The sequence below is a fragment of the Amyelois transitella genome, chromosome 20, assembly GCF_032362555.1.
Source record: "Amyelois transitella isolate CPQ chromosome 20, ilAmyTran1.1, whole genome shotgun sequence".
Classification (NCBI taxonomy): Eukaryota; Metazoa; Arthropoda; class Insecta; order Lepidoptera; family Pyralidae; genus Amyelois; species Amyelois transitella.
This window is the reverse complement of record NC_083523.1, coordinates 2,687,918-2,713,970: the sequence shown is the minus strand read 5'-3', so window position 1 is coordinate 2,713,970 and position 26,053 is coordinate 2,687,918. Positions and strand designations below refer to the sequence as shown.

The 26,053-nt window shown below is 36.0% G+C and overlaps 1 protein-coding gene across 5 annotated transcripts in view; it reads right to left on the bottom strand.

The window, feature by feature from the left end:
• The window catches only part of LOC106134440 (atrial natriuretic peptide receptor 1), a 192,675-nt gene that overhangs the window by 103,417 nt on the left and 63,205 nt on the right, over positions 1 to 26,053 (bottom strand). Inside the window, exons 5-6 of one of the 5 annotated variants that reach the window (XM_060950031.1) lie at positions 24,104 to 24,301; positions 23,504 to 23,703 (exon numbers count right to left, since the gene is read on the bottom strand). In XM_060950031.1, coding sequence (XP_060806014.1) covers positions 23,504 to 23,703; positions 24,104 to 24,301 — 398 coding nt within the window. Of the gene's footprint in view, positions 1 to 23,503; positions 23,704 to 24,095; positions 24,302 to 26,053 lie in introns of those variants that run through there. The other 4 variants (XM_060950033.1, XM_060950032.1, XM_060950029.1 and 1 more) reach the window with 4 other exon arrangements.

Here is a 26,053-nt window from a genome sequence, read left to right as displayed (position 1 = left end):
CCGTCACCGTACGAGAATGTAAGTATTCAAACTAATGTACATAACTTCGGAAATAGTCATTGGTACATGGCCGAAGTGGGATTTGAACCTGTGCCTTTTATGCGCATCACGCATTTTAACCGGGCAACTTACCGACCGACCATAATTATAACACCTTACATAGGACACGGAACCAGTAGTCACAAGACTCTTCTTTAGACTAGTAGGTCAAAAGGCCTCTTTTAACTGTCATAATGATAGGATTGAGTTGGAATGACATGAATGGCCCATCAACTAAAATAAGGATCCCAAGTTTATAAATCATTCCCTTGATTGATTTTTAAATTCGCAGGAAGAGAAGATGTTTGCACGGCCTAGTCTTATTTTGCAGACTACTGACATAACCACTCCTGAATTGAGTCAAAGGCAGTTTCGCTCTAAAGTAGGGATTTACTGTTGGCTTGACGTCATTTGACATTAATAGCGTAAAGAAAATTTCTTCAGTTTTAACATCCATAACAAATTCTAAAAATAAAAACTGATACGACAGTTTAATTTGAATCGGATTAGTGATTCTAGAAATAATTCAAAAAAGTATTCACGTATTCAACATACCGTCTAACTAAATTTTACATTGGATGATCAATATAGCTTTTGCGCCAAATGAACCAGAAAATAAGCAAGATAACCCTTTCATTTTTTGTTTGTTTTATTTCTATTCTTATATTACTGGAATACATATAGAGAAGTTGTTCTTTAAATCAAGTTGTCTTAAATCCATGTTCCCGTACAGATTTTAAAAGACATCAAGGGAAAGGCTAATTAACTTAGAATCTTGAAAACTTGTCACTATTTGAATCTTAATTCCATAATTAAACTGGACGTGGGACTATTAGCTCTGTCTACCCTGTAAAGGACAAAGATGTGAGTATATGTATGTATAAATGTTGCGTCTTTGTTGCTATGATCACATGTAACGCATCCCTACACAAGTCTAATAATGAATTATAGCTCTGCATCAGTTTAATACAACCTTAACGACGCTTGAGAATATTGAGTCTTATCTCACACTGGTCGAGTTGTTTTGATTGATGATGTAAGCAGGGAACAGAATAAGATTATACTTATATGAGGACAAAGAATTCTACATGAGTTCCTCCATTATTTTATCTTCATTGAATGTGCAAGTCGGCAACTATGTATGTCATTGTTTTATTCTTGAATTAAAATTGTTAAGTTAACGCAAAAGATGATGTTTTTGCTAGATAAATTTCTTGTTAGATAAGTAAGAAGTCAGTCTTAGTTAAATAGTAATTTAAACATAGAAGACTAGCTTTCGCTACTAGCTCCGCTGATAAGTACCGTTTGTCCTTTGCCATATTCCCTTATTATGGCGTATAATTTTGTCAGACATATCTACAGACTGTTGCACTGTAAACAAAAAGAAAAACATATATATTTATTTACTTATGCACCAGAAAAATGCAAAATAGGTGGACTTAATGTTTGTAGTAGCTATTCTAGGGTATGTGGAATACTGTAGAATACTTGATTCAACGGATATTTTATATGACCCCGTACACGCATACGTACCCCTATCAAATGTTGACGTCAAAAGATCATCACACTTACTAGTCATCAGTCATCAAAATCAACACAAAAATTTAGTAGACTATTAACTTGTGTACGATCGTACTTTTGATAAATGACCTACGCTAAATACCAAATATTTGAGGTAATTATTTGCGAAACTACTTGGCGTAGTGAGATGTACATATAGTTAAAGTTAAATAACAATTAAGCGTTGGTGGACGAATCGGTAAATTGCCCGGTTAAAACGCATGTTGCGCATAAAGCCACCGCGGTCATGTACCAATGACTATTTTCGAGTTGTCTACATTAGTTTGAATACTAACCGATGCTCTTACGGTGAGGGAAAACATTGTGAAGAAACCTGCACATTCGGGCAACCGGGAGTGTAACAGTGATCGATCCAATACGGGTTAGGTTCCCCTGCAAAGGTTGCGAAGTTCAGATGGCAGTCGCTTCGTGTAAAAACCTGACTCACCCAATCCAAGGTCAAGGGTTTACCCCGGGCTCCTCTCCAGAGTGGTGAGGATGCAACCCGGACTAAAGCCAGGAGGAAGAAGAACAACTTTTAACTCGCATGTTTACTCGACCAACCTGAACTTTATGTGACGTTTAAGATTAATACAATTATGTTGTGTCCTATAATCTAGGAACTTATAGCTATGAATATGCAATTACTGAGTTATTGATGTCAAGATACTTGGATTACAAACAGAATATTGTTTTGATATGAACTTGTGCGTGGGTTTCGCCTTTAACTCATCTATATCAAGGAAACTTAATAATAACGATTTATGTTGAGAGCTGAGTTATCTATTAATTAAAATATCTTAGGGAAACCTGCACATTCAACATACATACATATGATCACGTCTTTATCCCTTACGGGGTAGACAGAGCCAACAGTCTTGAAAAGACTGAGAGGCCACGTTCAGCTGTTTGGCTTGATGATAGAATTGGGATTCAAATAGTAACGGGTTGCTAGCCAATCGCCTAAAAGAAGAATCCCAAGTTTATAAGCCTATCCCTTAGTCGCCTTTTACGACATCCATGGGAACGAGATGGAGTGGTCCTATTCTTTTTTTTTATTGGTGCCGGGAACCACACGGTACATTCAAACAATAAAATATGTATCTTGATCCAATATGGTTACCCTAAGACAAGAGTTGCTTCGTGTTAATACCTGAGTTACCCAATCCACGATGATGGTGAAAAAGTGCACCCTGAGCTCTTCTCCAGAGAGGAGAGGATGTAACAGGGATTAACGATAGGAAAAAGAAATAGGTTATAGAACTGATGCTCTCTCTCTCGTCCTGGCATGTTCCCACTTGCACCCTCTGCCATTAAGCGTTGAGGCGGGATCCGCAATAGGGCCGATGACTGGTAGAACATATATCTTGATTCGTGAATAACCACAGAGCTAAAACGCGTTGTTCGAGTCATCATTGGCTCTGTCTACCTCGCAAAGGTTGAAGACGTGATATATGTGTTTGTGATATTAGAAACCGAATATTTTGCGACAACAACGAAAATTAAAGTCAATAAAGCCAAACAGCCGAATGTGGCTTATCAGTCTCTTCAAGACTGTTGGCTCTGTCTACACCGCAAGGGATATAGACGTGACTTTATGTATATAGGAACAACTAAAATGTGTCTGCTCTTACAATGAGGAGGATATCACCACTCTGTGTAATAATAAACTCGACGTATGTAAATGTAATTAAACCTTGTTATTTAACGCTCGCTCATTGTTGTAAGTACAGAGGCCTACTCAACACTTAACACTAATTTGTGTGGAAGTGATATTTGTGCTAAAATTTGTGAATCTCTACATGTTTTGCTTGTAAATTTGTTTGTTGCTTGTTGTGCTGTTAGGTTATTGTGAATTAATGATGTTGGTTGCGTAGGTATAAACCTACGCAACTAGCATATCACGTCTAAAGCCTTAACGTAGGAGACAAAGAAAATAGTAACAATACTCGAAAGCCGAGTTTAGATACCGTTTTAATCATGTAATTCATAGATCAAAAGTTACAAGTCTTTGGCTTGAAAAAATAGTTCTAATATTTCGAAGATTAAACTTAAGATCAAAAACATCGTATCCCACAATTAATAAAGCCGAATGCGGAAGCGGTTTTGATAAAATTTTAAAGAAATAGATTTATTATCAATATATATATATATAAGGTATCACTTAATGACGTCAAATAACTTCAATTTACAGATTAATGTATAATATAATATTAATTTTATCGTTAGTATTTATTTATGAAAATTTATCGTTTGCATACTAGGTATGTAAATACCTGAGTCTAGTATGATAACTATAGTTATACACTATTATTTCGACCAAGAACCATCATGGCTACAACTCAACAATAAAATTTAGTTTTCAACGGAAATGGAAATTGAGGTAATTTTGCTCGATGACCTCTGCGAATTATTCTTTTTTTTATTCGGAGAGGTACATTGTGTGCTTAAATGGTTATCACGTCAGGTTGGTACTCCGTAGGATTGGGATTTGATTCCAACGTGGGAAAAATACACACACACACAACCACGTCTATATCCCTTGCGGGGTAGACAGAGCCAACAGTCTTGAAAAGACTGATGGGCCACGTTCAGCTGTTTGTGTGGGAAAAATGTTTGTGCAATATGCGGTTTTCGATATTCCTTTATCATGTTTTATGACTAAATTCTTTGAGTTTATTCACTATGCATTTGTGCAATAAATTCATAGTGAATAAACACATAATCCTCTTTAAGTACAGCCCTACTCTACATAAGGATCCAACATGCCAAATTTGAAATCTCTAGTTCCAGCGATTAAGACTGAATAAGTATTGTTAAGTCAATCAGTAAGTCATTTTATTATTTTACTACAGAACGCTGGTCCGCTCGCCAAAAGAAATCACCATTTGAACCGGAATTCCCCGCGGAAATTTCGCGAAATCCCGGGAAATTTCGGGAAATTCGGGGAATCTCAAAGGAGGCATTCTCCTTGACTACATAAGGAACCTAGGTATACGCCAAATTTCAAGTTTCTAGACCCAGTGGTAAGGTCTGTGCGGTGATATCTAAGTCAAGTCTTTTCTTTCTTTTTTTTTTTACATAGATGTAGGCTCAAAAAGTCAGATCCATACTAATATTATAAAGCTGAAGAGTTTGTTTGTTTGTTTGAACGCGCTAATCTCAAGAACTACTTGTTCGAATTGAAAAATTCTTTTTGTGTTTAATAGACCATTTATCGAAGAAGACTTTAGGCTATTTATCATCACGCTGCAACTATGAGGAGCGAAGAAATAATGGAATATGTGAAAAAAACGAGGAAAAATATTCCCCCTTGAGAGCTTCAATGATGCCCAAAATAACTATTCCACGCGGGCACAGCTAGTAATAAATAAAAGGACCGATTGCAAGTAACTTCGTTCCAAGAAGTGAATTTTTCGCTTTCGTCACAAAATGGAAGCACTTTCTCAATAAGACGCGAATGTTAAATTTTGCGGAACGAACTCTTCTCCTCGCAAAGGAACTGAGAAATTCAATTTTAAATCAACCGGCGTCTTTTATCTGTAATAGGATCTGTCTAGTCTGTAACAGAAAAAGCATTCAGGAAATTTAATTTATAGAATCAAAACTGTTACATCACTCTAATCAAAAATAGAGTAATACTTGTTATATTATTAATAAGCGTCTATTGTGTTGCCTTTTAAGAAAAAAGGGGAAGAAATACTGAAATAAAGGGAGATTTTGTAGGGAGTCAAGAAATGGTGCACTGTTAGTGTAAAAACGCGAGAGTAGATCACTCCGAAGAGGTTGGTAGAAACGTGGGTGGTGATGGTATTTCACTCTAAACTATCTTTATCGATTTTTATCTCTGACTAGACGTTTGCTCGTGGCTTCACCTATTTTACAATCGCCATCAAAATAGGTCCAGTATTTTCGTGTAACTATTCCTTTTATTTATAAGCTTCCGTGCTGGTGATAGCAAAGAAAAAATATATAATGTGCCAAAATTAGTTGCTGTTTTTTCTGTATTAATAACAGATTGTAGAAGTCGATAAAGGGAGAGTATTATAATGTTTGAATTGTTCTGTGAGACGGTAGGCTGCCAACCAAAGACTTTAAAAATTCAATTCCATCATTACGCAATCCAACTAATCGTATTGGGATTATTGACCCTGACTACTCCGTATGTACGGGTATGTTAAGATGGTTCGGTCATGTGGAGAGGATGAATGAAGCAGGTTGACTAATCAGATATACAAGGAGAGTGTGGAGGGAAAGGACGGAGTGGGAAGACCTAGACGAACGTATCTTGATCATATTAAGGACGTCCTGGTAAAGGGTCAGGTCAAAAGTACCCGAAACCGCCGAGCATGTATGAAGAGAGTTATGAATGTGGATGATGCGAAGGAAGTATGCAGAGATCATGGCAAGTGGAAAGAGGTAGTCTCTGCCTAACCCTGCGGGAAAGTGCTGCGTGATTTTATGTATGTATGTATGTATATACTACTCCGTAAAGGAAATAAAACGTGATTCTAAAGCTTTAGATTCTATTTGTACCAAATTTCATGAAAATTACATATTACAAAATAGATATAGTAACATCACCAGGGAATATAATATTATCATATTATTACCGTCTCTTGCATATTCATTTAATCAAAGTTCGTTTCAGCCATTCGAGTGATGGCGACAGCGCCATGTTGCCTCATTTTCATACGAAGTTAGCAAATTTCCACGAATTCAAGGTAAGTGATACATACGAGGTAATGGAAAATACATACATACATAAAATCACGCCTCTTTCCCGGAGGGGTAGGCAGAGACTACCTCTTTCCACTTGCCACGATCTCTGCATATTTCCTTCGCTTCATCCACATTCATAACTCTCTTCATGCAAGCTCGGCGGTTTCGGGTACTTTTGACCTGACCCTTTACCAGGACGTCCGACGACGAAGGGAAAATAATAAAAAAATATTACAAAAACCAATCAAAATTCGTTCAAAAAGACGTTTTATTAAAATAATCTCTTACATTAGTACCGTGTGGTTCCCGGCACCAATGGAAAAAGAATAGAACCACTTTTCTTGAATGTTATAAGAGACAAGTAAGCTAGATGGGTTAGCAACCTTTCACTATTTGAATTTCAATTCCAACATGAAGCCATACAGCTGAACGTGGCCAATCAGTCTTTCCAAGACTGTTGGCTCTGCCTACTCCGCAAGGAATATAAACGTGACTATATGTAGGTATGTATAGTATGTATTTTTCCGCAAGATACTATGACCAATACTATTATCTATATCGGCTCTTTACTCTTATACGACCATTGACTCTTTACTCTTTATGGAATAAAGACGCATAGGTATACAATAATGGTTACTTTCTCGATATTTCTGTAGATCAGGAAAAATCTCCAAAAAAAAATTAAAGCAATTTCTTTTTCATCCATATTTTGTTTTCTTTCTATTTTTAAAACAAAATCAACAACCGTTACACAAGTTTTTGAACAAAGTTAGTATTCTCGCGATCCTTTGAAAATTCATTACTAAATTTAAAATAGGGTTGTCAGTGGCAGAAGGTAAGATACAAATGAATTTGTCAGTTATCTTGTTTAGAATAAAATAAAGTGTTGCATATTTTTATAAGTGGATTTTGAAGGTGAGAATAAATAATATATAACTTATTTTTCTTCTCATCCGACGGTTTAATCAAATATTTAAATGGAATGATGACTGATTGACGATGAACTTCAAAAGTGAAAAATAACAAAATAAAAATGAAAACTAAAATAAATGCGTAGCCAATTTTATACCAATTAATACCGACCTATTTTTTTGTGCGTTTAATACCTTCTTTTGTTATCGCGTCAACAAAGTTTTACGATAACTATAGAAATAAATAAAAAAACTGTCTTTACTCATCTGCCAACAAAGAATGAAAGTAAAAATAACTTAAGAATTAATTTTAATAAAAATATGAAAGACGACGAATAAGTCAAGTTAATGAGGTAAGATTTTTTTTTCTACTTACTAATAATAAATATTTTATGTATTCTGCTTAGAAATTTGTTCAAACAGGAAAATCTGGAGCAAGCCCTATCTTTTGTCATCAACTTGGGAGTCAAACTTTTTGGTAATTTGCAAATAATTGCGACTTTCAGAAAAGCCCACGTTTCAACTTTTCCTATAAAATTTTGTTTTCCTGCTTGATATATTTATTTAGAAAATAAATTATTACATCATACCTATTTTTTTTAATATTTTTACGGCCTGGATGCTTCTTCTTTTTGCCGTATTTTTTTAGTATATTAATACCTTTTGTCGAGTAAATTTTTGTCTGTTCTCGCGCTTCTCAAGGATTTGATTTATTTGCACTAGGGCTATGTTTTTCTGAGGCAAATGTAAAACTATGTCCAGAGGAAGGTCAAGATGAATGTACCTTGATAAAATCGAGGAAGCTCTGAGGAATGGTCAGGTCAAAAGGTGAAATTGCAAGCTTTCATGAAAAGATTCATAAAAGATGTTGCAATAAAGGTAAGGATGTAATAAAGGTATGCAGGGAAAGTCGGAGATGCATTTGTATCTGTGAGGACCCATAATTGACCATTTGTTTTATATATGTGGCGCTATTTTTTGTAAACAGTTGTTGGTCTTCCAAATAAATAAATAAATAAATGCAGTTTCTGTCTACTCTTCCAGAAAAGAACTGTTATCATATTTAGGTAATCCAGGAAAATAACTCAGCCTCTGATTGATAAACGAAGCTTTTATCTAACGACAAACTAAGTTAAAGTATCAAGAGTGACACAGTAATCACTTCTCAAGTTTTTGCTTGTAAACAAAGGCAAGTTAATTGACCGTGGCATCGCGTCCTTTGAAGTTTAAGTGACTATACTAACTAACTACCTCTCATTTAACTATTAAGAACAGAAAGGCCTAGAGGAATGTCTTCTTCGTCCTGGCTTTAGTCCTGGTTGCATCCTCCTGTTTGTATTTTGTACAATAAAGTTTAAATAAATAAATAAATAACATAGTCTTGTGAGTTTTTTCGAGATTATTGGCCCTGCCTATTCCATAAAATATAAAATAGTGATAGATATATGTATGTAATAAGAATTCAAATATTGATCATTTATGTAACCGATTTAAAGGTAAAATAACGAAAAAAAAATGACTATTTCGGATTATCGAAAGCCCTTTAATGCAGAACGTGACCTGAAATACAATTAGATGATAATTTTAATTCCCAATCCCCGTTTGAATTTCATTCAGTCAATAAAATCAACGAGTTTTGTGAATACGTGGTTTTTTTTTCTATTCTCACAAATTATGTGTTGCAATTATTAATTAAAGTAGAAAGATTAAAATTTCTCCTCATCTTTGTGAAAAATAGTGTTAAAGAATTCCTTTACACCACTGTCTGTTCTTTCTTGGCTGAAATCAATAAGTTTCAAATCTAAAAAAATTAAATCAAAATTTAAATCGTTTTACACATAACTTTTGTAAAAAAAAACCGCCTCCAATCAATATGCTTCTTTTTTAAAGTCGGTAAATTTTCTTAAGCCTTTTCCTAAGTGTAGCAAACACAGTTCTGAAAATCGCATCAAAATCGGTTCAGCGTGAAACGCGAGATAAACTTGCAAAAACAACCATGTCAAACTGAGAACAATCTTTTTTTGAAGGCGACTAAGAACGACAGTTATCCGACCTCCGCAACTTTAGAGCTAAATCAAGTTTTTATTAAGACTAAACATTCATATATTATTCTATACGGGGAAGACAGAGCCATGTTTCGAAGGTCTTTTGCGTGGCTTAATGATGGAATGGATATCTAAATGGCGGAAAGTCGAGTTTATAAGGCGTCACAACAGACTATATTTTTTCTTCACATGTAATGTAAAAAATATAGGATATTGTATTTATAGCATGTTGTATTAGTATTTTATTATTTTACTTTCTTAAGCTTATTTTTCTTTCTGAATCACCTTTGATTTGGAACGACACCGTTAATACTAACTTTCATTATCTGCACGTATTAGTTCAACACCGCACAATAATCCTTAGTATAATGGCAACATCGATTACTATCCCCTTGGCGTTGGAGATGGATGTTACTCAATAAAATGGCCAGCATACTAATGATTGCGAAATAGATTGGAGAGGTCTAACGGTAATCCCTTAATGTAATTATATTTTATCTTAATCCAATACGTAAGTAAATCAATAATCTAAAGTAAAAAAGTGTAACAGATTAATTCTGATGTTTGGGAGACTTAACAATACATACAACATACATACATATTATCACGTCTATATCCCTTGCGGGATAGGCAGAGCTAACGGTTTTAAAAAGCCCGACAGGCCACGTTCAGCTGTATGGTTTTATAATGGAACTAGCGGTGCCCGCGACTTCGTAAGCGTGGAATAGTTATTTTGGGCATCATTGAAGCCCTCAAGGATGAATAATTTTCCCCGTTTTTTTCACATATTCCATTATTTCTTTGCTCCTTACAGTTGCAGCGTGATGTTATATAGCCTAAAGGCTTCAATGATGCCTAAAATAACTATTCCACGCGATCGAAGTCGCGGACACAGCTAGTACAATATATATATTATCCCTTACGGGACATACAGAGCTGACAGTCTCGAAATGACTGGAAGGCCACTTTCAGCTATTTGTCTCAACGATAGCATAAAGATTCAAATTAAGACAGCACAGCCTATCGCTTAAAAGAAGAATCCCAAGTTAATTAATTCCCCTCTCCTAATAGCAATTTTCCTGAGAAATCTTTATGGCAGCGGTGAACGAGGTCAATTTAGCGGAAAAAATATTATGTCTCTTTTCGCCTCTCAGCTAATTTGGTGAGACTTCAGCTTTACAAGGATTTTTATTTAAATAAAAATAAAAATCCTATGCCACAAGAGGTAGAATGTATGCACATTAACTAGGTACCTAGATAGTTAAGACCTATTCGATCCATATATAAGAAATTAATGATTATGATCTTATCTTCCACATCTTTCCACGATCGATAACGCTCTTTCTGTAAGGTTTAGGGTACTCATGACCTGACCTTTTGCCAGGAAGTCCTGATCAAATTAATAAAATAGTAATATGTATTCATAAAAAGTATGACTGACTTTATTACAAGTACATAGTCCTAACACCTGGGTGTATAGATTTAAAAACTGGTATTAAGGATAGCGAATTCCCATGAGAACAGAAATAAGCGGGGTGCTCCGTTTTATGCCGGTGAAGCCGGGAGTTAACACTAGTCAAGGATCTTTAATCACTCAAAAGATGTGAAATCATTGACAAATAATCAGACTCCTAATAATTATTCCGTTCACAAATAAGGGCTTTAATTACTGGGAGGGTCAAAAGGGAATCCTTTGAATGAAAATTACTCCACTATGATTGCCATTCCGGGCTTGTGTGCTCTCTGTTCAGGGGAATATAAATACGCATTCTGTTCATCATTTACAGAATCAATATAAGAAATTAGTGGATGTTTGAAGGTGTTTCGGCAGAAGCACAGATCACAAAAGCTATACAATACTACACAAGTGCAGTGCCGGCAAAGGCATGATGGGAAATACATATATACATATACGGGACAAATTACACAGATTGAGTTAGCCTCGAAGTAAGTTCGAGACTTGTGTTACGAGATACCAACACAACGATACTATACTTTATAATATACTTAGGGTATTTATGATATAAGTGGAAAGATGCAAGCAGTCTCTGCCTAGTTCGCCGGAAAAAAAACAACGTGATTTAATGTACGTTTATGTATTATATTCACAGATCTTTCTCTTAAAAAAGTACTTGCACACCTACCAACTTTGTTCTAAAATTAAATATTACAAATATAAATTGAAAAAGCAGCAACTAGGCGTATTAATTATTTTTGATGCTTAATTATTAATCCTGACGCCAATCGTATCCGAATTAATTAAGGTGTGGGGTCAATCGGGATCGCTTTGAAATCTACCCGAAATTAATTGAAATATCATTTTCGAGACGAAAACTTCCCGATTTATGATTTTTATCCGATTACTTCGGATAAGATGTAGGGTTATGATTTCAGCCGATATCAGAGATAGAACCAAAAGGCTTGATTGCCTGAAAAATACCTACAAGTTGTATATTATTCATCTATTGCTTTTTAATGAACTAGCGGCCCGCTACGGGTTTGCCCGTAGTAGGTACATACATACATAGCTTTCAACAACCGCAGATTATGTACCTTTTTATAAATGAAAAAAAAATCATGATCGGTTTCGTATTTCCGAAGATTAGCCCGTACCAACAAACAAATAAAATTATTTTTGTACTGTTACTTTACCTCATTATAATATTTTATTAGTTCAGGTAAGATTTTTTTTTATAAAAGATTCGGGCATTATTCTATAGAACATACTGTAGTCATTTTCTAAACACAATATAACTAAACCTTCGAGCTGAATGACTTCATAATGAAAGTGTGATATAAATACAGCCGTAAAAGTCGACTAAGGGATAGGCTTATAAACTTGGGATTCCTCTAGTAGGCGATGGGCTAGCAACCTGACACTATTTGAATCTCAATTCCATCATACAACTGAACGTGAACTTTCAGTCTTTCAAGACTGTTGGCTCTGTCTACCCCGCTAGGGCCGAAGACATGACTTAATATATGTATGTGTTAAAACAGTGCCAGGTTGCTATCGCCTTAAAAAACAGTCCCAACCCTTTCTTTTGATTGACTTACAATACACCATGTTTTACCATTTTTCAAAATGGCCGTTTGATTAATATTATTCGCAGAATAATGAATATAACAAATAAAGGGTGGAACGCAAGACGCCATCAATCAATCGCTAAGCCTTTAGATTGCTTTGTGGGTTTTGGCACATCTCCAAATGTGTTAATCGGATCCCTTATATAACGCGTCTTCAGATAATGGATAAAAGGGGTTTGGAAATGGCAGAAATTTTAGTGCAATCAGCTAAGTAAACATTTTACTGCAAATAAAAATGATTTTTTTTTATCACCTATCATTTTTATAAGAAAAAGTATTTATTCTAGTGCCGTGTGGTAAACGGCACTTTAAAAAAAGACCACTCCATCTCTTTGCCATGGATGTCGTAACTATAATGATATAAACTGGGATTCGGCTTACAACCTGTCACTATTTAAATCTCGATTCCATCTTTTAGCTATACAGCTGCACTTGGCCTGTTGGCTCTGTCTGCCCTGCAAAGAATAAAGACGTGATAGTGAGTATGTATCATTAATATTTATTTGTTTTTGTTTCTAAAAGTAAAAGATCATTTGGCCCACATTTATTTAGTGATTATTTTGTGATCACAGAAAAAAAAACACTGAAAACAATGAAAAGTCGTCATACAGTTTTCTTTCAAAGAATAATAATACATAAGTTAAGAAAACTTTACTTAGCCAATTACGTTTGGGAGGACCCAACTTAATCTTATTAGAGGATTAATTCATAACTATGGACTTTGACAAATAAGGGATGTTTCAGTTTTTTAATACCAATACATACATTGTATAGATATTAAAAAACAGAGTTACGGACAACATATCGTATGTATAACGTATCTATGAGCAGTTGTTTTATTTTTTAAAGAATATAAATTTTAAAAGTCAGTAAAGGGAAAAAAAACTTATAAATTAAAATTTATTTTTAAGGCGTTTGGCTAAACACCTGTCACTATTTGAATACCAATTCTACCGCTAAGCCATACCGTCGAATGTAGTCTTTCAGTCTTTGCAAGACTGTTTGCTCTTTCTACACCGTTTTCTGAAGGTATAAAGATGTAGTAATATAAAAAAAAATATGTTTTTTTCTATTATTATATATTTTAAGAGTAACTCTAAGAAAATAAATTAATGAGACATACGCGGGCGGAACTGTGGGCGTACTGTAAATGCCTTTTTTTTTCTTTTATATTATTTTATGCGTATTCATTATTTTACTTTTCTGGAGAAAACGGATGACAATAATCACATTTTTCACGAAATATGACGTACAAAATGGATTTTGTTCGGAGCTCATCCGTAAAAATGTCGTAAATAGGCTCACGACAGAGATCCGCGCGGGAAAATGTATTTAACATTAATTGAGGGATTTTCCTCTTTGTCAAAAGTCTTAAGATCAAAAATTATTAGAGCGCACGGTGTCCGAGTTCTTTTGGATAAGATCGTTAATACTTTTATTGTGATATCGTCTTGCGATCTTGCAAAAAGTATTTTTTCTGGATGTCAAAATATCAAAAAAAGTAAGAAATGACTTGGTAAAGTTAGAAGATTTAATTTTTGAATGTAATTTCATGAATAAATCATTATAAAAATAGTGAAAAAGTGTTTATGAAAGGAATGGCTTAAATATAATATACATATTATCACGTCTTTATCCCTAACGGGACAAAACAGAGTCTACAACCCTGAAAAGACTGAAAGGGCACGTTCTGAATAGAGATTTAACAGAATCCACGTACCACTAATCTAATAAAACTCTAATAACAACATCCCAAGAGTTACAATTGTTGCAATACCAAATAAAAGTATTGACGTTTGTTGTAAACCACTGAACCAATTACAGAAAGCGTTTGCGGATGTGTGTGAATAAATATACTGCAGAGAGGAGCTCCTCTCGTGCGTAAAAGCCTTTCCATGTGGATGAGTTATCCGCGAAATTGGGTGGCGAACGTTGAAATTCAGTCTCGACTTTGAAAATTTAGATGTTATTATTATTTCCTTATCGTGGTAAATACTTACTTCAGATCTGAGGATAAAAGGTTTATTTATATTACACATACCTAATTATATCACGTCTTTATCCCTAAAGGGACAGGTAGAATCAATTCTCACATGACTTGGCTGTATGGATTGGAGATGAAATTGGCATTCAGAAATATTCCATCGCCTAAAAGAATCCCAAGTTTATAAAGCTATCCTTTGATTTTAAACTACAAAAAAATAAGGGATAGTTAATATTCTACACAAAAATATAAATCACCCTATGCGTATTGGGAAGTTAAATTTATACAAAGCAATTCCCGTCTGATGTTCGTATCTTTGGAGTTGAAGTGAACCCAACTCTTATAATATTATATGGCTCAACAAATCTATACTAATATTATAAAGCTGAAGAATTTGTTTGTTTGTTTGAACGCACTAATCTCAAGAACTACTGGTTCGAATTGAAAAATTATTTTTGCGTTGAACAGACCATTTATCGAGGAAGGCTATATATCATCACGCTGCAACTGTAAGGAGCAAAGAAATAATGGAAAATGAGAAAAAAAAACGGGGAAAACTATTCATCCTTCCTTATCTATCCTAAAATAACTATTCAACGCGGACGAAGTCGCGAACACAGCTAGTATAACATAAAGTGCAATAAAGTTTTAATAATTAAATATTAGTCTTAGATTGCTTGTGCAAATTTTCTCGCAATTTGTTCCTACGAGTGAATCGGTCATCTAACTACGTAATAGTTATTTTATTAATCGAGTATCTTAAACGTTCGACTAACGATACTTTACGTTAATCCCAACAATAAAAAAGAAAGTTCTGACACTAAATGTGTATAAAATTAAGAAAATACTACCTTTACACTTATATTCACTCATGCGCACTTCACCTCTAAAAGTTCTGGGTCACGTTTAGATTTAACTCTTGTTTTATTATCGAAACATAAAATAAAATGTGTTTTCTCTTATCCCTAAGTGTTAATGTGGAATGGTTACAAAGTTTGAGCAGAAACTAGCGTTTATTATTAAATCGTGAGATGTAAACTGTATTGGCAGTTTAAGGTAAATGATTTTATGTAGTTTTTTTTTTATATTGCCGTACTTTAAGTAAATTAACTTTGACGGCCTCTGTGGCGGTAGTGCGCTTGTCTGTGACACCGGAGGTCCAAGGTTCGGATCCCAGCCAGGGCATGATGAGAAACGAAATTTCTCTGATCGTTTTGGGTCTTGGATGTTTATCTATATAAGTATTTATTATAAAATACAGTATCGTTGAGTTAGTATCTCGTAACACAAGTTTCGAACTTACTACGAGGCTAACTCAATCTGTGTAATTTGTCCCGTATATATTTATTTAACTTTAAGTGAATGCATACTCACACATTTTACCATGTCTTTGATAACAGGGTAGACAGAACCAACAGTCTCCGCAGTACTGAAAGGGCACCTCCAGCTATATGGCTTAGTAATGAAATTGAGATTCAAATAGTGACAGGTTGCTAGCCCAACCCCTTAAAATAAGTATCCCACGTTTATGAGACTTTCCCTTAATTGCCTTTTACAATATGCATGGAAAGAGAAGCAGCTGGCATTAACTACGTTATTTTCTTCTTAAGACTAGAATGAAAGAGACTCAAGACTAGAACGAATTTAATATTATTAAGCAAAACAAAAACATAATTAAATTGACCAACTGCTGTAAGAGTTCAAGAGTCTGCAAAAGTTTCACAAAGGGCTTCGGATCGCTCGAAAGTTCCTACTCGTACTAGGTCAGTTAACCACAAATACTTAGATGAAGCATTTACTGTTATATCGAATGTTCTAGATCAAAGCTTGTTCGATTTATAGCACGCTGCATTTAACTCAAATTCAAATTCAAAATTTTTATTCATTATTATAGGATACTTAATTGTCAAATCTTTTGGTTTCACAACATTGATTGACGTCAAATAAATTACTTGACACTAAGTTTACTGCCGCTTCCAAGGCGTCAGAGCAGAAGAAGCGGTAACAAACTGCACTGCAGCATTTTCTTCAACAACGTCAACTTCACAAATATCCAATCTTAGAATAGAATGTTGACGAGAGAATACATTAACTAAGGGAGATTTCAAGGATCATTGATTGGTGTACATTTTTTAGACGATGACGGCCCATATTAAGGAATACTTACATTTAATCTCGTCTTTATCCCTTGCGGGGTAGACAGAGCTAATGGTCTGGAAGACTGAAAGGCCGCGATTAGCTTTATAGCTTAGTGATAGAATTGAAATTCAAATAGAGACAGGTTGCTGGCCCATCGACTACGAAAAGAATTCCAAGTTTATGAGCCATTCCCTTAGTCGCCCTTTACGGCATCCACGGGTAAGAGTAGAATAAGATGGAGAAAGATCTAAACAACTATCATTGTAAATTATTTTTTTTGACTTAGCGGTTTGGGCTTTTTATATAAAGATAAATATAATTCCCCAGCGAAGCCGTAGACAAAAGATAGTTCATAGATTTTTGTAACGAACCAAACGCCTTAACCATTAAGCCACAAAAGACAAACGTTTATGTATGTACGGCACTTAACTAAGGTCACTTGTAACCCTCGCTTTATCCCAAGTTTATTATTGCAACTGGCAGGGCCATGAAAGGTTATGGGCCTCGCGACCGTAGCGACATCTGTTGCCGAGTAATCGGTGGAGTTTGGTGTAACGCGACTACTTTGTTATTTTATTTTAACACGCAATACGCCCGCGGCTCCGTTGTATATGTAAGCGGAAAATCCCTTTAATTACTGTTTTTTTTTAAGAATATTGGGAAATCGCTTAGTATTCCCTGACGCTTTCTGGAAACTCCACCCGTCTTACATAAAGTTTGGGCTTAGTAGTAAAACAGCGAGGTTCTTCTTTTAAGTAAAGAGTAAAAACAATTAAGATAGAAGTGGTTTTACATCAAAAATTTCAGATATAATTTTTATTGAAAGTATTCTCAATTTTATGTTCAATAATACAATAATGTTAAACTGATTATTTATCTCCTCTTTTCTCCTTCTATCTTCTATAGGAATGAATAACTTTGTAACTATACTTCCTACAATAGATGATTCCATGCAAAGCGTATATAATAATATGTTGTTTTGACAATATGTATGTATGTGTGTATGTACCTATATAATCACGACTATATTATGTGAGGTATACGGAGCAGTCTCCAAAAGACTGAAAATGATGGAATCGTGATTTAAATAGTGACAGGTTGCTAGCCAATGTAGTTGATAGAATCTCAATACTGTCATTAAGCCATACAGACCGTGGGAAGACCACAATCAAGTATCAAGATTATTGGCTCTGTAACCCCGAAACGAATGAAAACGAAAACGTGATTACGACGGCCGCTGTGACGCAGCGGTAGTGCGCTTGTCTTTGACAGACACCGGAGGTCCCGGGTTCGAATCCCGGCCAGGACATTGATGAGCAACGAACTTTCTCTGATTGACCTGGGTCTCGGATGTTTATCTATATAAGTATTTATTATAAAATATAGTATCGTTGAGTTAGTATCTCGTAACACAAGTCTCGAACTTACTTCGAGGCTAACTCAATCTGTGTAATTTGTCCGGTATATACCTATTTATTTTTATTTAATATGTTATTCAGGGCCTTTCAGGGTGTGTAATTACCTAACATAATTTACGGCAATAAATACGATGACGTCATAATCAGCAGGGCTCCAATTCCGGGACTCAATTGCCTAGTTATTTCGTGGGCTATTTGGTCCGGCAATTATTGTTATAGCCTCGAAAGATCGAGAATGGGATGTGAATAGTTGTGTTAACAACCACCTTGTGCCGTGTGGTTCCCGGCACCAATAAAAAAAAGAATAGGACCACTCTATCTCGTTCCCATGGATGTTGTAAAAGGCGACTAAGGGGCTATAGGCTTATAAACTTGGGATTCTTCTTTTAGGCGACAGGCTAGCAACCTGTCACTGTTTGAATCTCAATTCTATCAATAAACCAAATAGCTCAATGTGGCCAATCAATCTTTTCAAGACTGTTGGCTCTGTATACCCCGCAAGGGATATAGACGTGACTATATGTATGTATGTATGTCTGTGAGAATTTTTCGCTTTTATATATATAGCTAGAAAGATGGGTATCTTTCTACCTATATATATATATATAAAAGCGTTATATGATTTGTTACGTAAAACAGTATCTTCGCAAAATTTATTGCAAATCAGTCACTGTAGTTATTTCAATAAACTAAGTATATTGCAGATAATAAATCTTTACTGTGCTATAAATCTTGATTCCTCCGACTTGTTATTTTAGAAATATCATTGTTTTGCTATTGTTCAAGAACATTTGGCACATCTTATAATTACCTACTGACGTAAATCGTTATTCTTAGGACGAGATTAACCCTACGCTAAACCTCGAACTTAAGTCTTAAGGAGAAACCTCTTAGGAATTGACATTATCAGCCTACAGCCTACACTGCTAGGTATCTTACAGATTTGAAATTCAGCGGGTAGGTTCCATTTGGTCTAAGAGGATTTCTATTCCCGGAATTCCCGTGGGAACTTACTGAAATTAATGCCAATGCGGGTATTCTTTTAATATGTAGTCAGAATATACATCAATACCAAAATATTACAAGGTCAATCGTGAATTAAGTGCATCACTCGAAAAACGTGTTGGCATTATTATTACATACATACATACATAAAATCACGCCTCTTTCCCGGAGGGGTAGGCAGAGACTACCTCTTTCCACTTGCCACGATCTCTGCATACTTCTTTCGCTTCGTCCACATTCATAACTCTCTTCATACAAGCTCGGCGGTTTCGGGTACTTTGACCTGACCCTTTACCAGGACGTCCTTAATTTGATCAAGATACGTTCGTCTAGGTCTTCCCACTCCGACCTTTCCCTCCACACTCTCCTTGTATATCTGCTTAGTCAACCTGCTTTCATTCATCCTCTCCACATGACCGAACCATCTTAACATACCCTTTTCTATTCCTGTAACTACATCTTCTTTCACATCACAACATTCCCTTATCACGCTGTTCCTTATCCTGTCACTCAATTTCACACCCATCATACTCCTTAACGCTCTCATTTCCACTGCATTTATTCTGCTTTCATGCTTCTTTTGCCATACCCAACTTTCACTCCCATACATTAATGTCGGGACCAACACGCCCCTGTGCACAGCCAGTCGAGCCTTTTTGGATAGTTTCTGACTGCTCATAAAGGCATGCAAAGCTCCATTCACCATGTTCCCCGCGTTCACTCTCCTTTCAATATCACTATCATACTTGCCATCTGATGTAAACTTTGATCCTAGATATACAAACTCTTTCACTTGCTCCACTTTTTCTCCTCCAATCAAAATATTACATGCTGTCATTTCTTTCTCCCTTTCAAAAACCAGTGTTTTAGTTTTACTTACGTTCACTTTCATTCCTTTCTCTTTTAAAGCTTCATGCATACAGTTTACCATCTCCTGTAACTCCTCCGCTGATGACGCCAGTATAACCTGATCGTCGGCATAGAGCAGACATTTGACGAGTAACTCATTCATCCTTAATCCACTTTTAGACTCTTTCAAATCTGTCAAGCAGCTATCCATAAATAGGTTGAACAGCCACGGTGACGCAACACATCCTTGCCTAACGCCTTTCTCAATCTTAAACCACTCAGTGTGCGCTCCGTTTATCCTGACACAAGCACTCGAATCCTCATATAAGGATTTCAGTGCTCGTATTAAGAGACTGCTCACCCCATGCATAGAAAGTGCTGACCACAATTCATTCCTCTCAACTCTGTCATAGGCCTTTTCCAGATCTACGAATGTGCAATAGACTTTTTGACTCTTGGCCAAAAACTTTTCGGCTATGCACCGCAAGGAAAAGACCTGATCAGTACATCCCATTCCCTTTCGAAATCCCGCTTGAGCATCCCATATTTTGTCATCAGTTTCATTCCTGACTCTATTAATCAATACCTTAGCATACAATTTGCCGACGACGCTAAGCAGGCTTATACCACGATAATTTTTGCAGTCCAGCTGTGACCCTTTTCCTTTGTAAAGTGGCACGATAACAGCCTTACACCAATCTTTTGGTACTCGGCCGCTTCTCCAACACAAATTGAAAAGGCAGTACAACTGACTAGCTACTACGCCTTTTCCTGCTTTAAGCATCTCGACCGACACTCTATCACACCCAGCAGCCTTTCCCGCTTTCATACTCTTAAGTGCTTCCACAATTTCGAACATTTCAATTTCGCCTTCCATCTCATTCACTTTTTCTTCGCTATAGCAGAAATCTTTCTTATTTCCTTCCTTTTTTTCAAATAAACTTTCAAAATAGTCCTTCCATATCTTTAGTACACATTCTTCTCCTTTCACAACGCTACCATCCTGGCATCTGATCCTAGTCAGCTCTCTGGTTATAGTATTTCCTCGGGCTGACCTTACGGATTTCCAGAATACTTTCAGATTTGACTGAAAGTCTTCTGATAGCCTTTTATCAAAATCCTCTTTATACTCTTCTTTCTTTCTAATCACAGCTTTCTTAACCAAATCTTTCATTTTCTTATATTCCTTACGTGCTTCATTCACATCTTCATCTATAACCTCTTGCATTCTTAAGTTAGCTTTTGCTGCTAACAAATCCAGCCATGCTTTCTTCTTTAATCGCACAAGTTCTTGCACATCTTTACTCATCCACGCATTTTTGTGATTTTTTCCTTTCCTTCTTCTACTTACACCACACACTTCAACAGCTACTTTCACAATTCTTTCTTTAAATTCCTTCCATCCATCTTCAATATCGCTCATTTCCTCTAAATCTTCAAATTCATCCTTCAGTCTATTAATATACTTCTTACCTACATCCATATCTTGCAAATTTTCTACTTTTACTCTTTCCAAAGCGCTGGTTTGCTCCCTTACCCTGTGCCGCCAGCGATTGAAGATACCCCTTATCCGGGATATCACCAGTAAATGGTCCGAGTCAATGCCAGCACCGCGATATGCACGGGTATCCAGCACTTTGTTCTTCAATCTTTCATCTACAATCACAAAGTCTATCATACTTTTTAAAATACCTTCCACTCTTGTGTAGGTGTGGATCTCTTTATGTTGAAACATTGAGTTCGACACAAAAAGATCCCACTCTAGACAAATTTCTAATACACTTCTTCCATTATCATTCACCTTTTCGTCACCAAACGCACCAAGCACCTTTTCATATCCATCACGCTTTACACCCACCCATCCATTAAAATCACCTAACATAATAATCTTCTCATTTGGCTTGGTAACTTTCAATACTTCTCTTACACTATTCCAGAACTCCTCGTTTTCGCTTTTTGCTGATGTTGTACCCCTCGAACCCACATCCCAAGGTGCATAAACACCTAGAACGAAGATCCGAGTGATTCCAACTTTCAGCCTAATCCATAGAAGACGAGGGCTGACACACTCATACTCATTCACGCACTCAGCCATTCGTGCAGAAAGAATTAGACCGACCCCTTGACAGCCTCGGCTGGTACTGGAAATTCCAGACCAATACGCCGTGTAAGGGCCGTGCTGCGTCGCGTCGCATCCTTTCCGCTTCGTTTCATTCACGCACAACACATCCAAACGTCTTTCATCCATCATCTGGCATACTTCCTCAATCTTATCCTTCATTCCTCCTCTTACATTCATCGTCGCAAAGCGGCTTTCAGCAGACCGCATACCGCTCCCGCCGGGAACGAGACGTGATGGGGTGCGGACACCATCGCCGCCATTTAGGTGCTCTTTTAAAAAATTTGCATCCATGCGATTCCCACGAGACGCAAGGGAACAATTTTGTCCGCCCCAGCAGAGCCCCGCATGCCAGGGTAAGGCTAGCCATTACCTGGGGGTCGCCCAACCCCATGGCGGAAGTGGCACGCTCGAGACTAGGCTCGCCCCTAGCCATGCATCCATCGGCGCGGCAGACCTTAGATTGGCAGTTATTATTACTTTTTTGTTTTTGCTTACCTCAATAAAAACTTTTGTGCGATTGTAAAAGAAATGTCGTTGGAATGAGGGAAATCATAATTGTACTCACTACTTTTCAATCTGATCTTTTCTCGAAGCGCCTACCAGAGGTTTTGTGGCCACGAAAACGTTCAATATCATTAAAAATTACTAGCTCGTGCATGAAACTTCGTTAGTAGTTTTTGAGTTTATTCGATACAGACATATGATAAAACAAATCTTTTCCATTTATTATTAGTGTGGGTACGACTATATTAGTAATATTTAGCCCCTGCCAGAACCGTATTTAGAGAATAATAGATTTTTTCTTTTCACAGTTATAAATTAATTTTAAAATGTATTTAAACTATAAGACGCGTCAAGGTTGTTTTATTCAGTTATTAATTCTTATGACTTATTAGGTATTATTAATTATATTTTCAGTATGCGCACTTATGCGCCCATAGAGAATAGGACGCGAGTCCCAATGGTTAAAATACACAAAATAATCTGTGGTTTCATAGCCCAACAGGGTACAGGAAATAGTTACTCCAGGATTTTATCTGAGTCCCCGATAAACCGATAACAATTTCACCCTCTTTACGGCAAAAATAGTTGTCGTTAAAATAAATTGCGCCGAGTTACACAAATTGGTTTCATTTCACATTTATTGTCTTTTAGAAATATGCTAAAATAGTTTAACATATTATGTTAAAGTTCCCAATAATAATTTATAGGTATTTATTGGTAAACGCATTTTTTTGGTTAAAAATATTTAATGATTGTTAACCTGTATTCAGTAACATAGACTATAACTTTAAAAAATTAAAAAAAAGAGCGTAAAATACCTACGCTGTTAGGGGATTTGTTTACAAACTTTTTCAAATAAATAAAGTGGTTTTAACATTATGTTGTGTTTAAATAGTTATTTTAAAATAAAAATAAACTTAATACGTATTTGAGCCAAATACATAAATATAATAAAATATTGCGAAAAAATTCAAAACTGCAGTGCTATATTTTCAACCGACTTCAAAAGTAAATATTGATATCACACGTTTTGCATATTTGAAGTCGGTTCCACAATACTTTTTTTAATACTTAAATATAAAAGCGTCAATCACCGCCCCACGCGCAAACGAACTTACTCGCATACGAGTTTCCTACGTCTTGCAAAAGCATTTCTTCGTGGCTTTGTTGCGCTATCATTTCTTTGCCGAAAACTGAGATTCCTTCCAAAAGCATGTAGTTATGGATAGTACTTGCTAGAAGGAAGCCACCACTACCACCTACAGTGTCGTGGTAAGCTGGTGTGTCGTAGATCAAAACGCAACGTTGCCACTCGAATCTGTTGAACGTAAAATCGTGAGAGTGACATCTAGCGTCTAGTAGCGGTACTTCCAAAAGTGGCATCTGTCGTTGAGTGGTTGTATTAAAAGGGTATGAGATTTTATTTTTATTTTGATGGAAAAGTAAAAAGTTAAACAAAGTAGTCGTTCAATGAAAACAGAATAAGTAAAACAAGTTCAAGTTTTAAAAATGGTATGGCACAAATTAGTTAAAAACATTTTAGTATGAATTAGTTTGAGCGCCATCTATGGTTATTTTGAAGAACTATTAAGTAAAATGTCACACATGTTATTTCAGTAAGTATCCCTAAAAATAATTAGTATTTTCACTTACCTGAGCCTGTTGTTATTAATAATAATGTTAGATCACCCCATAATTAAAACCACTTACTTGTATACCTGTATGCAAGGTAAAACTTGAGATTTTCAGAGTTGTTGCGGCCGCCATCAGACTTTGTATCCCAGGGTATGTAGGTAATGTTCTCGTGCTTGAGGTAATTAGCGAAGGTCTTCATCATGAGGTGGCACGTAGATTTGCCGGCGACGTGCACTTGGCCCTCGGATTCAGTGATGAGCAGAAGTTGCCGCCAGTTGAAACTAGATGGCGTTAAAAATAATTGTGTTAGTGCAAAGCCACACGTGCAGAAAACCGTGCTATTTAGGTATTTTATACTTAAAATGAGTTAACCAAGAAAATACCAAAGAATCATGTGTCCTTAAGCGATAAAAGATATCTTGGCAAGTTAAAATCCAAATAGAATAATTCAAAGATGTGTAAATAATTATGTTGGAAAGAACGTCATCGTCAAAGCTAGCAAACGATATAAATTGTGTAAAAAGTTTTCAATTTTTATTTTTTTTAATAATTAGCATGAGATGGTTTGTACATACATACATAGGTAGATAGATTGTTTATTGTACCATAAGAAAAGAAAATCAGAAATAAACACTTGTAATGAAGTACAAAGGAAGATTGGACTTATCGCTAAAGCAATCTCTTCCTGTCTACCTTAGGGTGGGAGGAAATTAAAATAGAAAGGCGATTGGCGCAGTACAAAAATACATATAGTCCCCTTGCGGGATAGGCAGAGCCAACAGACTCGAAAAGACCAACGGGTCACGCTCAGAGGTTTAATGATAGAATTGAGATTAAAATAGTAACACGTTGCTAGCCCATTGCCTAAAAGAAGAATTCCATGTGTATAAACCTATTCCTTAGTCGCCTTTTACGACATCCATGGGAAAGAGATGGAGTGGTCCTATTGGTGCCAGGAAACACATATCAGTATTTTCAAGACTGTTAGCTCTGTCTACCCCCGCAAGAAATAAAGACGTTATTATATGTATGTGTGTATGTATAAAGTTAAATTAATAAATAATACTCAAAGTTCTTCCTCTAAGTTTACTTAGGATAGTATATAAATCCCATCTGCAAGGATTGAAACACCTCTAAACTACGGAGGTAGTTAATGAAGTATCGGTCCTATATCACTTTACCATCAAGTTTCCCAACTTCAAACTTAACATTGTGCCGTGTGGTTCCCGGCACCAGTACAAAATAAAATAGGACCACTCCATCTCTTTCCCATGGATGTCGTAAAAGGCGACTAAGGGATAGGCTTACAAACTCGGGATTCTTTTTTCAGGCGATGGGCTAGCAACCTGTCACTATTTGAATCTCAATTCTGGCATTAAGCCAAATAGTTGAACGTGGCTATCAGTCTTTTCAAGATTATTAGCTCTGTCTACCCCACAAGGGATATAGACGTGACCATATGTATGTATGTATGTAAACTTAACACCAGTCCGAGTAAGCTGAGGGGTCTTCAGTGCGTGAATTCCCTGTTAAGTTTTCATAAGTGTATTTATGTACTTTCGCTTTCATTTATAAAAGTTATCCTAGGAAAGTATTTAGGTACATTGATTTCCTTCATTATGTATGAAGGTAATCAAGGTTCCTAAATACTAGTCACGACTGTATGACTATATGTATGGAGGAAATACTAATACCCTTGCGGGGCAGTCAGAGCCAAAAGTCTTGGATAGGCTGATAAGCCACGTCCAGCATTTTGGCTTGATGATAGAATTGAGAATAAATATTAACTTTGGATTCTTCTTTTAAGGAACAGAGTAGCAACTTGTCACTATATGAATCTCAGTTCCATCAAAAGACCATCCATCTGAAGGTTACCTTTCAGCATCTTCGATACTATAGGCTCTATCTAAAGACGTGTCTTCCTTGCCAAAAAACAAGTGTTGCAATTCAAAGGGACAATGCAGCCAGCATTTTGGGCACGCTATGAAATTTTGAAGATCGTTTGATCTATTCTATGTTTACGAATATGTCAA